Consider the following 14,064-nt stretch of genomic DNA (forward strand, 5'->3'; position numbering starts at 1 on the left):
AATAGTCCGCTGTTGACATGCTATTCCTGTGTGAACTCGCACTTCTCCCGTGATCTCTGCCTGCTGATTAGGGCTGGGCGCCGCAGTGCAGCGCTCTAGACTCGCTTCCAGTGGGCGAGGTTGCTTGCCGGCGGTCAGAGCAAACCCGCGGCGCTTCGGTGGGCGGTTCAGTTGTCCTATGTGGACATTGCAGGTTTGGTGGTCCGGTCAGGGGGTGTTCTGGGTCTGGGCCAAAACGTCTACTAAGCAGCATTGTAGGGTAATTTCAGGATTTTAGGATTAGGTTTGGGGATGTAACACTTCTTTGTACAGGATGACTAGTCCACATTTGATTGTTTCTATGAAACAGGGCCAGCTTGTTTTAGTAAATGAAAATATCTGACAAATAGTACACTTATTTTGACTAAATCTTCATTTTTGACAGATACTTGAGTGCCTGCTTGGTTCCATGGGAACTTTTAGTGTTATTACTTGTTGTTATAAGAGAAAAGTACATTTCTCTTAATTCTTTAGACTTACCAGCCATAGGTGAAATACAAAATAAAATGCTGATCTCTAACATTACTAAAAAAGAATTAGATGATGCCATTAGCAGATTAAAACCAAATAAAGCTGCAGGAAGCGATGGATACCCGAGTGAATGGTATAAAGTGTTCAGGGAAGAATTAACACCTTTACTTCTCAATTCTTTTAATCTGACTCTTAAAGAAGGTAAGCTTCCACCATCATGGAAAGAAGCAGTTATATCAGTTATACCAAAGGAAGGTAAAAACAAAGAATTATGTGAGTCTTATAGACCCATCTCAATTCTAAACGTTGACTATAAAATATTTACTTCAATTATTGCTAAGAGGTTTGAAAATTTTATGACAGACATAATTGACGAAGACCAATCAGGTTTTATCAAAGGCAGGCAGACCCAAGATAATATCCGGCGTACTCTTCATATAATAGATCAGATCCAAAAACAGGGTAAAAGTGCTGTGTTAGTTAGCCTGGCCTTTGACTGCGTAAGCTGGAAGTTCCTCTGTCAGGTCCCTAATCAGTCAATAAAAGATCAATATGAAATTAACTGGATGGAAGATAAAATTAAATACCTAGGGGTTACAATTGCAAAGGATTTAGACAAAATCTCAGAAATTAATTATAACAAGATAAATAATAGAATCCAGAAGACATTAGACATTGGTCAACATTCAATCTAGACTTTGGTACATGAATTGAGGTGATAAAGCTGAATTTTTTACTGAGATTACTGTTTTTATTTCAATCTATTCCATTTATTATCCCTGAAACACAATTTAGATCATGGGACAAACTAATATCCAGGTTTATTTGGAATGGCAAGAAGCCAAGAGTGAGGTATAAAACACTTTTATTAAACAAGGAAGAAGGTGGGATGTCCCTTCCCAACTTGAGGCAATACTGTATGCAGCTCAGGTAAGATTTCTTGTTTGTGGATGTTGTCCTCATTACCAGGCAAGATGGAACGACACTAAGACTAAACTTGAGGCTTTCCAACTTCAGTCATCTCTTGGAGACAAGGCAAGCAAATTGAGCCAAAAAACTAAAAGCATAATTATCAAACAATCTCTCAGTATCTGGGGCAAGATAATCAAGGAGTATGATATGGAGCGAGATATCAAAATATTAATTTGGCCTGCTTTGGATCCTCAGTTTAAACCAGGAATTAGTGACTCAGGTTTTAAACAATGGTGGGATAAAGGCATTACTGCGATATGTACATTAATAAGGGGAAGGAATTCAAAAGCTTTGCCCAGCTGCAGAAAGAATTCAATCTTCAGCACAGCGATTTTTTCAGATATCTCCAAATAAGAGATTATTATGATAAAAAGATTAAACCAGAAATATGTAAGAAGGACAATACAATGTTAGATATTTTTTCAAAAGCATATAAGCAGTATGATGCAAAGCTAATTTCATAACTTTACCAGGCTTTTCAGATACAGAAAGGAAATAACACTGAATATATCAAATAAAAATGGGAAAAAGAGCTTCAGGTGGAAGTACCACAGGAGGATTGGTGGTCGATGTGGAGCACACAACACTCATCTACAAGCTCCAAGAAATGGAGAGAATTTGAATGGAAGAATTTGGTACGTTATTTTATAACCCCACACATTAAAAATCAACAATCTAAAACACATAACCCATGTTGGAGACAGAGTGGGCACATCGAAGCCAATCACTCCCATATCTTTTGGACATGTCCAAAAATTCAGTTATTCTGGGTAAAGATTGTAGCAACTCTGGTAAAGATTTTAGGGTATGCAATACCACATGATGTGAAACTGTTGTATTTTGGTTTGTTTACAGAAAATGTTTCTAAAAAGGACTGGTATTTGTGTAAGATACTGCTTGTGGCTTGTAAAAAATCAATTTCAAGAAGATGCTATAAACCTGAGCTCCCAAACATCAAGGAATGGATGGAAATTGTGTCTGAAATATACAAAATGGAGAAAATAACTTTTTCACTAAGACTTAGAGGAGCAGATTTCACTAATAGGTGGTTCAAATGGATTCAATTTACAGCAGAAGACGGGAGTGCTATCTCTGACGTTGAACTTTGATGAACTCGTAAAGGACTGTATTATTATTCCATCTCCAGCATGCTCCACTGTCTGTTCTTTTATTTTTGTTAATGTGCATTGGTGTTCCACCTACGTCTTTATAAATGAAAAAAGCTCACAAAATAAAAAGTGTGAAAAAAAAAAAAAGAGAGAAAGTACATTGTTTTCTGAGAGTATGTTTCCTCATTATTCAAGCAGAACTTGTTGAGGAAATCCAGTGAATAAGTTTGTAAGGTTCCAGCGTGTCTCATGTTCTTCTGCTCTGTCCAGATCTGAAGACCATCCCCACAGCTACAGGAAAGAGTCTGCTGGTGTCGGGTTGGTGGGGTGTGGTCCGACACCCCAACTACCTGGGAGACCTTATCATGGCTCTGGCCTGGTCCCTGCCTTGTGGTGAGTGGATTTACGTCTAAAACACACATAAAAAGGATAAAATGTGATAAGGAATCAGTCTTAAGTAAAGCACTAGTGCCAAAAATCAAACAGGTGCTTAGTGTAGCATGAAGCTCTTTATTGTTGAGCTGGTTTATCAGTGTGCACCCTCTGCCTTTACTAGTGTTGTAGGGGAAAAGTGGTTTTCTTCACTGTGTTGAAATCAAACAGCACCATCTGGTGGTTAAATGAATCATTGCATTTGCAGCATTATTTAATTATTGTGAAAGGGGACCACCATTGTTGTCATTTTCTCTGAGACATCAATGCAAAACTGCAAATAGAAGAAAAGCACAAAACCAGGATTCTTCCAGTGAAAGAGCAAGCCAGCTTCAGTGTCTACATGGTCTACATGGTCTACAGGACCTACAAGACCTACAAGGTCTACGAGACCTACATGATCTACAAGGTCTACATGACCTACAAGACCTACAAGGTCTACATGACCTACAAGACCTACAAGGTCTACATGACCTACAAGACCTACAAGGTCTACATGACCTACAAGACCTACAAGGTCTACATGACCTACAAGACCTACAAGGTCTACAAGACTCACATGACCATACGTTTCTATAGAAAATGACAAATCTAGCACATAAAATTGACCTTAGGTTCTAATCATTTGAAATCAGGCATTAATAATATAAAATCCTTCAAAATATTAAAATCAGTAGGAAACTTCCATTTCAGTCACTGGGGTCAGATTAGGTTGAGGCCACACCCACAGGCTGCAGCCAGCTCCTTTGTTCAATCTAGCCCGCTCCACCAACTGAGCTAAACCAGCGCCACAGTCAATAAATGTAATCACAGTCCCAGTTTTGACCTTTCAACAATCAAAGTAACTCATTTGTTGGTGATTATTTACACGTGCTTCACCAGTAGGCTCTGTTTTATTCAAATACATTATCCTGTTTAAATCAAGTTTTGTTTTTTATCATGTTTGGTGAATATTCTCTTATAAAAATGTTTATTTGCAGACCATTTTAATGTCATCCACCAGTCTGTACGTCAACTATGAGCCTCTCCTTTTTTCTTTATGTGGAAACTACTGCCAGCAGAATGAATCTGTCGCAGACATTCATTACTGTCACCAAACCAAAGGTTGGTCTGTTTAACTTTCAAAATAGGGCCGGTTTTCAAACAGGAAGTGAAGTACACAAGGCGTGAGACCGTAAAAAGACAAGGCAGCTAAAATGTTACATACCACTGGATGAATCCATTCTTAGATGAGGAGGAAGACTCAGCAGCAGGTCTCAGTCTTCTTATTTAGGCTGTTAGAGGACGGTGGAGCTCTGGTCCCAGTCTGGCCCTGAGAATATGCTGGTAGAAGGATTTTAAAATACAGAAGAAGCAATGAAATATTGTGTATTAAATTTAAATCTGTGATTATTAATCATGATTAAAATTATGTTTTATCGTTTTGGCCAAAATCATTCAGCCCTATTAGAGGTTTTATGTTTTATTATAAAAGTGTATTTGCATTTAAATGCCTACATCCTGAATAAGACGGCCTGCTTTTTCTGTTTTTTTCTAGTGGAAAATCCCAGATATACCAGGGTCAGGTTCTTAATAGAGGGCTCATGCTGCGTGGCAGAGCCCAGAGCTCTCTGGGGGTAGATGGCCAGGAGGTAAATGAGAGCAGCATAAGCAGGTGTGACCTACCAAAGCTCAGACCACAGATTAACCACAGTTAACAGAGAGGGAAAGTGCATCCCTCTTTTATCTGTGCATGAATGTGGTTGTATCGATCAGGGCTTTTTTTAGGGACAGGTGTTTTCACTGAAGTCTCGGATATGATCCCTGTGGCTTCATAGAGTTGTAAACAGAACAGCAGAAACTGAAACAAAGAAGTTCTCTGCTGGTGTATTTGAAAAGCTGTGAGGTTGTTCTTGTTTAAAGCGACAGCAGATCGTTGACATGGTTTGTGACCCTCGTCTCCTGTCCCGTTCAGGCTGTAGCCACCTCCTTCCATGGTACTACATGATCTACTTCATCATCCTGCTGGTGCACCGAGACTCCCGCGACATGAGCGACTGCAGGAGGAAGTATGGCTCGGCGTGGGACGAGTACTGCCGAACTGTTCGCTACCGGATCATTCCCCGCGTCTACTAAGAAGACGGACGGACGGACACTCCAGAGCTGAGGCCTTTTTTGACCCAGAATTACGGCCCAAATAAGAGTGGATTGACTGACTGATTTGTATTTGGATTTTTTATTCTTTTTATTTTTCTTGACAAAGAATTTTTAAAAATCTTCTGTGGACTGCAGGCGCTGCAGTTCAGTGATTTTTTTCATGAGAGAAAAAAAATGACGCTCATTGGTGTAACGGACTTTTTGAAGAATTGCCTTTTTTAATAAAAAAAAAACACTCAAAATGTCCTTTTAAAGGTTTACAAAATGGGGGAGAAAAAGAAAACGCCTCTGCTTAGGAATGTCTTTTTAGGATGTATATTTTTGTATATACACATTTGTTTTTATACTGCACGAAGAATCTTACAGCTTGCAAAGTTTTTGCTAAATTTGACTGTCTAGCTTCCGTTTTCAAACGTAACAGTACCAGCTTGGCGATTATGAATAATTTTGTAAGAACCCTTTTACAATAATGAACCAGCTTGTGTATATTATGAAGGTTGGGACTGAAAATGAATGAATTGTACAGAGGATTTAGAACTCGCGTTCTCTCAGGACCAGTCAAAAAGTTGAATTAGAAGAACTGTCTCAATAATTTTGTTGTGTAAAATGTTCTAGAAGTTTGTAGTTTTGACTTGAAAGTGTGAAAATGATTTTGAGAAAATGCACTAATGCGTGATAGGTTTTATTTTCTTGTATTTTTGATTCCAAAGTGTGTTTGAATTGGCTTTGCTACCTCAGGTTCGCCTCCTCTGTTCCCAGCGGGACACGGTGGCTGTGATTATGAGTGTGACGTCAATGCTTATCAAATCAAAACCAGCCACATTCGACTGCTTCACCACAGTCTGTGGCACCCATCCTCATGTTCAAAACTCCCAGGTTCATTTTATTTTCAGCGTTTTAAACTCTGAGCTTTTGTTTCTGCTCGTTTCTGAAGTGATTTTTATTATTGTGAATTTCTTTATTGATAATCTCCACTGCCACATGAATAACCTCGTTCAGCTTTAATTTCCCAGATCATATGACAATTTAAAGTTCATACTGTGACAACATGCAGGGCTCTTGATTGATTTAGCATTTACAACCTCTGCTATTACAAGTATTTCTACGCATGTGCAGCTCTAGAAGAGAACCGAAGTAGCAATATATAAACTAGACCACGTAGCATTTGTTTTTATGCTGTGCTGACTGAATAACATGTAAATAGTTTGTTTTTAATCATGTTATTTTCAGAAGAAGTAGTGATCATAGTAATGTTCCTCTTTAGATATTTAATTTTGCTGTTGTTTTTATTTTTTATTGTAATTTAACCACTGAATATTGACCACTAGTTCTGTTTACACCCAGATCTGTCGTGTTTCTAGATGATTGTACACGACAAATGTAAAACGGTGTGCTACACCCTGAGGAATTCTGTTTGATACTTGAGATGACACATTCCTGTATGGCCACAGCTCACTCTGCTTCACAAACATTTGTTCAACTTTAAAAAACTTGATTTGCCTGTTGAAGAAAGAAGCAATAAGATGTAAGTAGACCTGTAAGAAAGACAGAAAAGTCTGTGTTGATCAGATGGTCCCCAGGATTAATCAGACCTGTTACAGTGGCTGGGATAAGCTTATCTGTACAAATGTTGCAGCATAAATAAAGATTACAGTATTTCTTTTTTGGCTTTCTGTGGACTCTGAGTGTTTATCCTAGGCTGACTTTCCTCTTCTGTGATTGTCAGGGATGCTGTTTGCATCAAATTAAGAAGGTGTGGCACTGTGTTCAGATGGCAGCAGCATGAGGATGGCATTCTTCATGAACCAGTACACTTATACAGACCTAAAACCAGTACAACTGCTGACTGCTCACATTCATGTCAGATGTTCTTCATCCTCCCGTCATCCTCATTTATGTTGAAGTATAACCACACAGCAGACAGCAGCTCTGACTGTATACTCACATAACGAGAGGCTAACATGCTCTGGACAGTAGCACACACCAGGCAGTGCTTCATCAGCACTCAGACCTGGTACTGGTGCATCCTTGGGCCAATCCCATTTCTACCCCTTAAAGGGGACATAAATCACCTTTTGAGGTTTTTCTAACACAGATATGTGTTAGAAAGTATGTGTGGAGTGTTTTTACAGCTACAAACTTCACAGGCATGTTTGGGGACCTCTGAGACCCTCTGAAACAGAGCTGTCGGGGTGAAAACCTTCCCTTAAGAAACGAGACGCCACTTCACTGCTGTTGATCATCACTGCTGATAAAGCTGCGGCATCAGAGGTGATAAAGCTTCATGTTGATCTTCTCCATGTATTTACACAGTAAATAGCCCTGGTTCACACTCGTACGTACCGAAAAATAAACTCCCATCCCCAATGGCTGAAGATTGAAAACAGAACTGTTGTGTGTTCTATTATCATGATGCCAAAAACATTTTTACGTTTATGCGCCTCCTTTGTAGTCTCTTGTGCCATTTCACAATTAAACACAGAGCACGGAGGGAAATTCATCATACCCCTTGGTTTCAAGTGTGGTCCTGGAAAATCTTCCGTTCATGGGCTAGTAGCCCTCGGCCCTTAGCCCTAGCCCTAGATTAAAAGAGAACTGGGACACCCCTTCACCTGACGTGATCGAGCTAAACCAAGGGGAGGGACTAAGATCAGGGCTAAGGGGTAGGAATGGGATTCACTCTTACTCTTCATCATCCTCACTTGAAGCTGTGAAGTATCACTCCAATGTGGAAACCAGAAGGTTGAAAGCTAATATAACCCTCCAAAGCTGAATGCATCAGATTTGATACAGCTTTTTGTGAGACCTCTGACTAATCCACATGATCAACAACTAACCTTTTGTATACAATCTGATAAATTATTTTTCTCTTGGATTATCAGCCAGAAATGTCTCATGCAATTTAAAATGTCATTTTATGGCAATTTTTCTATTTGAATTTTTTGTAGAATCTCATTTCCACAAATTAGAATTTTCTGGCTGTGAGTTGAGATTTTCCCTTGTTAAATAACGAGGGCATTTAAGCAGCAAATTTTCAGAAAATTAAAAAGTAAATGTCTTTTTCTTCATTAGAATAATGTCAAAAATTTTGTAAATGAAATGCAATTGAAAGTAAAATGGCAAATTAGATAATTGAATATTCTTTTTAATTTGTGATTAAAAAACGCACACACGTGAAAATGAAAAGCATTTCTAATAATGCATTTACTGTTTGAGTTATGAGAGCTATTTAGCAGATCCTTTTCTGCAAATTCAAAATAAAACTTTTTTTTTCGATTGAATTATGTTAGGAAAATGACATGTTTAAAAATAAGGTGTGCAGAGGTGTGGCCATGGCTCCATTATGTTTTAAAACTGAGATATCACAGCCATAACTACATAATTGGCAGGAATAAATTTGACATTTTATCAAAGCTAGTCTTCAGTATTTTGGCAGGAAGTGTCAGTTCTGATTCAGTTTGACCCACAGCACCAACAGTTATAATGAGGAACAGCACCATCTCCTGGCTACAGGACTTCATATCAACGCGACTGCATGAGTAAACACCATCAAAGATCCTCAGCCATGGACTTTCAGGTAAGAGTATTTTACAGAGGAAGGACATCAGGATGTTTAAAAAGAAGAAAAACACATAAATCACAGTGAAAACCACAACAGAGATGATCAGATGCACCAAACACTAGGACTCTAAAAGCAGAAAAAAATACTCTTTCTAAGCTCTGGACAGTTTAAAGAGATCAGATATGAGCTGCATTATTAAACCAATAAATCATGAATCTGTGAATGTATTTGCTTCATTCACATTGTTTCCTATTCAAATTTAGACAGGTTTATGAACAGACAGGTGTTTTAGGTAGATGCTGACATTTGGACCTCCTACTGAGATGAGCTGCTCTGGAGGATTCTATGAGAAAACACAGGAGAGACAGGTGAGACAGACCAGAGAAAGGTGAGACAGACCAGAGACAGACCAGAGACAGGTGAGACGGACCAGAGACAGACCAGAGACAGGTGAGACGGACCAGAGACAGACCAGAGACAGGTGAGAGAAACCAGAGACAGGTGAGACAGACAAGAGAAAGGTGAGACAGACCAGAGACAGACCAGAGACAGGTGAGACGGACCAGAGACAGGTGAGACAGACCAGAGAAAGGTGAGACAGACCAGAGACAGACCGGAGACAGGTGGACCAGACCAGAGACAGGTGAGACAGACCAGAGACAGACCGAAGACAGGTGAGACGGACCAGAGACAGGTGAGACAGACCAGAGACAGACCGAAGACAGGTGAGACGGACCAGAGACAGGTGAGACAGACCAGAGAAAGGTGAGACAGACCAGAGACAGACCAGAGACAGGTGAGACGGACCAGAGACAGGTGAGACAGACCAGAGAAAGGTGAGACAGACCAGAGAAAGGTGAGACAGACCAGAGAAAGGTGAGACAGACCAGAGAAAGACCGAAGACAGGTGAGACGGACCAGAGACAGGTGAGACAGACCAGAGAAAGGTGAGACAGACCAGAAACAGACCGAAGACAGGTGAGACGGACCAGAGACAGGTGAGACAGACCAGAGAAAGGTGAGACAGACCAGAGACAGACCGGAGACAGGTGGACCAGACCAGAGACAGGTGAGACAGACCAGAGACAGACCAGAGACAGGTGAGACAGACCAGAGACAGACCAGAGACAGGTGAGACGGACCAGAGACAGGTGAGACAGACCAGAGAAAGGTGAGACAGACCAGAGAAAGTTGAGACAGAGCAGAGACAGGGGAGAGAGACCAGAGACAGAACGAAGACAGGTCAGGTGAGACAGACCAGAGAAAGGTGAGACAGACCAGAAACAGACCGAAGACAGGTGAGACGGACCAGAGACAGGTGAGACAGACCAGAGAAAGGTGAGACAGACCAGAGACAGACCGGAGACAGGTGGACCAGACCAGAGACAGGTGAGACAGACCAGAGACAGACCAGAGACAGGTGAGACAGACCAGAGACAGGTGAGACAGACCAGAGAAAGGTGAGACAGACCAGAGACAGACCAGAGACAGGTGAGACGGACCAGAGACAGGTGAGACAGACCAGAGAAAGGTGAGACAGACCAGAGACAGACCGGAGACAGGTGGACCAGACCAGAGACAGGTGAGACAGACCAGAGACAGACCAGAGACAGGTGAGACAGACCAGAGAGAGGTAGACCAGACCAGAGACAGGTGAGACCGACCAGAGACAGGTGGACCAGACCAGAGACAGACCGAAGACGGGTGAGACGGACCAGAGACAGGTGAGACAGACCAGAGAAAGGTGAGACAGACCAGAGACAGACCGGAGACAGGTGGACCAGACCAGAGACAGGTGAGACAGACCAGAGACAGACCAGAGAAAGGTGAGACAGACCAGAGACAGACCAGAGACAGGTGAGACGGACCAGAGACAGGTGAGACAGACCAGAGAAAGGTGAGACAGACCAGAGACAGACCGGAGACAGGTGGACCAGACCAGAGACAGGTGATACAGACCAGAGACAGACCAGAGACAGGTGAGACGGACCAGAGACAGGTGAGACAGACCAGAGAAAGGTGAGACAGACCAGAGACAGACCGAAGACAGGTGAGACGGACCAGAGACAGACCAGAGACAGGTGAGAGAAACCAGAGACAGGTGAGACAGACAAGAGAAAGGTGAGACAGACCAGAGACAGACCAGAGACAGGTGAGACGGACCAGAGACAGGTGGACAGACCAGAGAAAGGTGAGACAGACCAGAGACAGACCAGAGACAGGTGACCAGACCAGAGACAGGTGAGACAGACCAGAAAGGTGAGACAGACCAGAGACAGACCGAAGACAGGTGAGACGGACCAGAGACAGGTGAGACAGACCAGAGAAAGGTGAGACAGACCAGAAACAGACCGAAGACAGGTGAGACGGACCAGAGACAGGTGAGACAGACCAGAGAAAGGTGAGACAGACCAGAGACAGACCGGAGACAGGTGGACCAGACCAGAGACAGGTGAGACAGACCAGAGACAGACCAGAGACAGGTGAGACAGACCAGAGACAGACCAGAGACAGGTGAGACGGACCAGAGACAGGTGAGACAGACCAGAGAAAGGTGAGACAGACCAGAGAAAGGTGAGACAGACCAGAGAAAGACCGAAGACAGGTGAGACGGACCAGAGACAGGTGAGACAGACCAGAGAAAGGTGAGACAGACCAGAGACAGACCGAAGACAGGTGAGACGGACCAGAGACAGGTGAGACAGACCAGAGAAAGGTGAGACAGACCAGAGACAGACCGGAGACAGGTGGACCAGACCAGAGACAGGTGAGACAGACCAGAGACAGACCAGAGACAGGTGAGACAGACCAGAGAAAGGTGAGACAGACCAGAGAAAGGTGAGACAGACCAGAGACAGACCGAAGACAGGTGAGACGGACCAGAGACAGGTGAGACAGACCAGAGACAGACCGGAGACAGGTGGACCAGACCAGAGACAGGTGAGACAGACCAGAGACAGACCAGAGACAGGTGAGACAGACCAGAGAGAGGTAGACCAGACCAGAGACAGGTGAGACCGACCAGAGACAGGTGGACCAGACCAGAGACAGACCGAAGACGGGTGAGACGGACCAGAGACAGGTGAGACAGACCAGAGAAAGGTGAGACAGACCAGAGACAGACCGGAGACAGGTGGACCAGACCAGAGACAGGTGAGACAGACCAGAGACAGACCAGAGAAAGGTGAGACAGACCAGAGACAGACCAGAGACAGGTGAGACGGACCAGAGACAGGTGAGACAGACCAGAGAAAGGTGAGACAGACCAGAGACAGACCGGAGACAGGTGGACCAGACCAGAGACAGGTGATACAGACCAGAGACAGACCAGAGACAGGTGAGACGGACCAGAGACAGGTGAGACAGACCAGAGAAAGGTGAGACAGACCAGAGACAGACCGAAGACAGGTGAGACGGACCAGAGACAGACCAGAGACAGGTGAGAGAAACCAGAGACAGGTGAGACAGACAAGAGAAAGGTGAGACAGACCAGAGACAGACCAGAGACAGGTGAGACGGACCAGAGACAGGTGTGACAGACCAGAGAAAGGTGAGACAGACCAGAGACAGACCAGAGACAGGTGAGACGGACCAGAGACAGGTGAGACAGACCAGAGAAAGGTGAGACAGACCAGAGACAGACCGAAGACAGGTGAGACGGACCAGAGACAGACCAGAGACAGGTGAGAGAAACCAGAGACAGGTGAGACAGACAAGAGAAAGGTGAGACAGACCAGAGACAGACCAGAGACAGGTGAGACAGACCAGAGACAGGTGAGACAGACCAGAGAAAGGTGAGACAGACCAGAGAAAGGTGAGACAGACCAGAGAAAGGTGAGACAGACCAGAGACAGACCGAAGACAGGTGAGACGGACCAGAGACAGGTGAGACAGACCAGAGAAAGGTGAGACAGACCAGAGACAGACCGGAGACAGGTGGACCAGACCAGAGACAGGTGAGACAGACCAGAGACAGACCAGAGACAGGTGAGACAGACCAGAGAGAGGTAGACCAGACCAGAGACAGGTGAGACCGACCAGAGACAGGTGGACCAGACCAGAGACAGACCGAAGACGGGTGAGACGGACCAGAGACAGGTGAGACAGACCAGAGAAAGGTGAGACAGACCAGAGACAGACCGGAGACAGGTGGACCAGACCAGAGACAGGTGAGACAGACCAGAGACAGACCAGAGAAAGGTGAGACAGACCAGAGACAGACCAGAGACAGGTGAGACAGACCAGAGACAGGTGAGACAGACCAGAGAAAGGTGAGACAGACCAGAGACAGACCGGAGACAGGTGGACCAGACCAGAGACAGGTGAGACAGACCAGAGACAGACCAGAGACAGGTGAGACGGACCAGAGACAGGTGAGACAGACCAGAGAAAGGTGAGACAGACCAGAGACAGACCGAAGACAGGTGAGACGGACCAGAGACAGGTGAGACAGACCAGAGAAAGGTGAGACAGACCAGAGACAGACCGAAGACAGGTGAGACGGACCAGAGACAGGTGAGACAGACCAGAGAAAGGTGAGACAGACCAGAGACAGACTGGAGACAGGTGGACCAGACCAGAGACAGGTGAGACAGACCAGAGAAAGGTGAGACAGACCAGAGACAGACCAAAGACAGACCAGAGACAGGTGAGAGAAACCAGAGACAAGTGAGAAAGACCAGAGACAAGTGAGACAGACCAGAGACAGACCGGAGACAGGTGATACAGACCAGAGACAGACCAGAGACAGGTGAGAGAAACCAGAGACAGGTGAGACAGACCAGACACAGACCAGAGACAGGTGAGATAGACCAGAGACAGACCAGAGACAGGTGGACCAGACCAGAGACAGGTGAGACAGACCAGAGACAGGTGAGACAGACCAGAGAGAGGTAGACCAGACCAGAGACAGGTGAGACCGACCAGAGACAGGTGGACGAGACCAGAGACAGTTGAAACAGACCAGAGACAGACCAGGGACAGGTGAGACAGATCAGAGACAGACCAGAGACAGACCAGAGATAGGTGAGACAGACCAGAGACAGATCAGAGAGAGACCAAGGACAGACCAGAGACAGGGGAGACAGACAAGACACAGGTGAGACAGACCAGAGACAGACCAGAGACAGGTGAGACAGACCAGAGAGAGGTAGACCAGACCAGTGACAGATAAGAGACAGGTGAGACAGACCAGAGACAGGTGGACCAGACCAGATACAGGTGAGACAGAGCAGAGACAGGTGAGACAGACCAGAGACAAGTGAGACAGACCAGAGACAGGTGAGAGAAACCAGAGACAGGTGGACCAGACCAGAGACAGGTGAGACAGACCAGACACAGGTG

General features: G+C 44.4%; 1 protein-coding gene across 2 annotated transcripts in view; it reads left to right on the forward strand.

The window, feature by feature from the left end:
* lbr (lamin B receptor) overlaps positions 1-6,819 on the forward strand; it is a 47,626-nt gene extending 40,807 nt beyond the window's left edge. For both annotated transcript variants that reach the window (XM_041805731.1, XM_041805732.1), the window contains exons 13-14: positions 2,862-2,984; positions 4,978-6,819. In XM_041805731.1, coding sequence (XP_041661665.1) covers positions 2,862-2,984; positions 4,978-5,138 — 284 coding nt within the window. In that variant the 3' untranslated portion in view covers positions 5,139-6,819. The remainder of the gene's footprint in view (positions 1-2,861; positions 2,985-4,977) is intronic.
* The last annotated feature ends 7,245 nt before the right edge of the window (positions 6,820-14,064 follow it).

Source organism: Cheilinus undulatus, linkage group 14, assembly GCF_018320785.1.
Source record: "Cheilinus undulatus linkage group 14, ASM1832078v1, whole genome shotgun sequence".
NCBI classification, from domain to species: domain Eukaryota; kingdom Metazoa; phylum Chordata; class Actinopteri; order Labriformes; family Labridae; genus Cheilinus; species Cheilinus undulatus.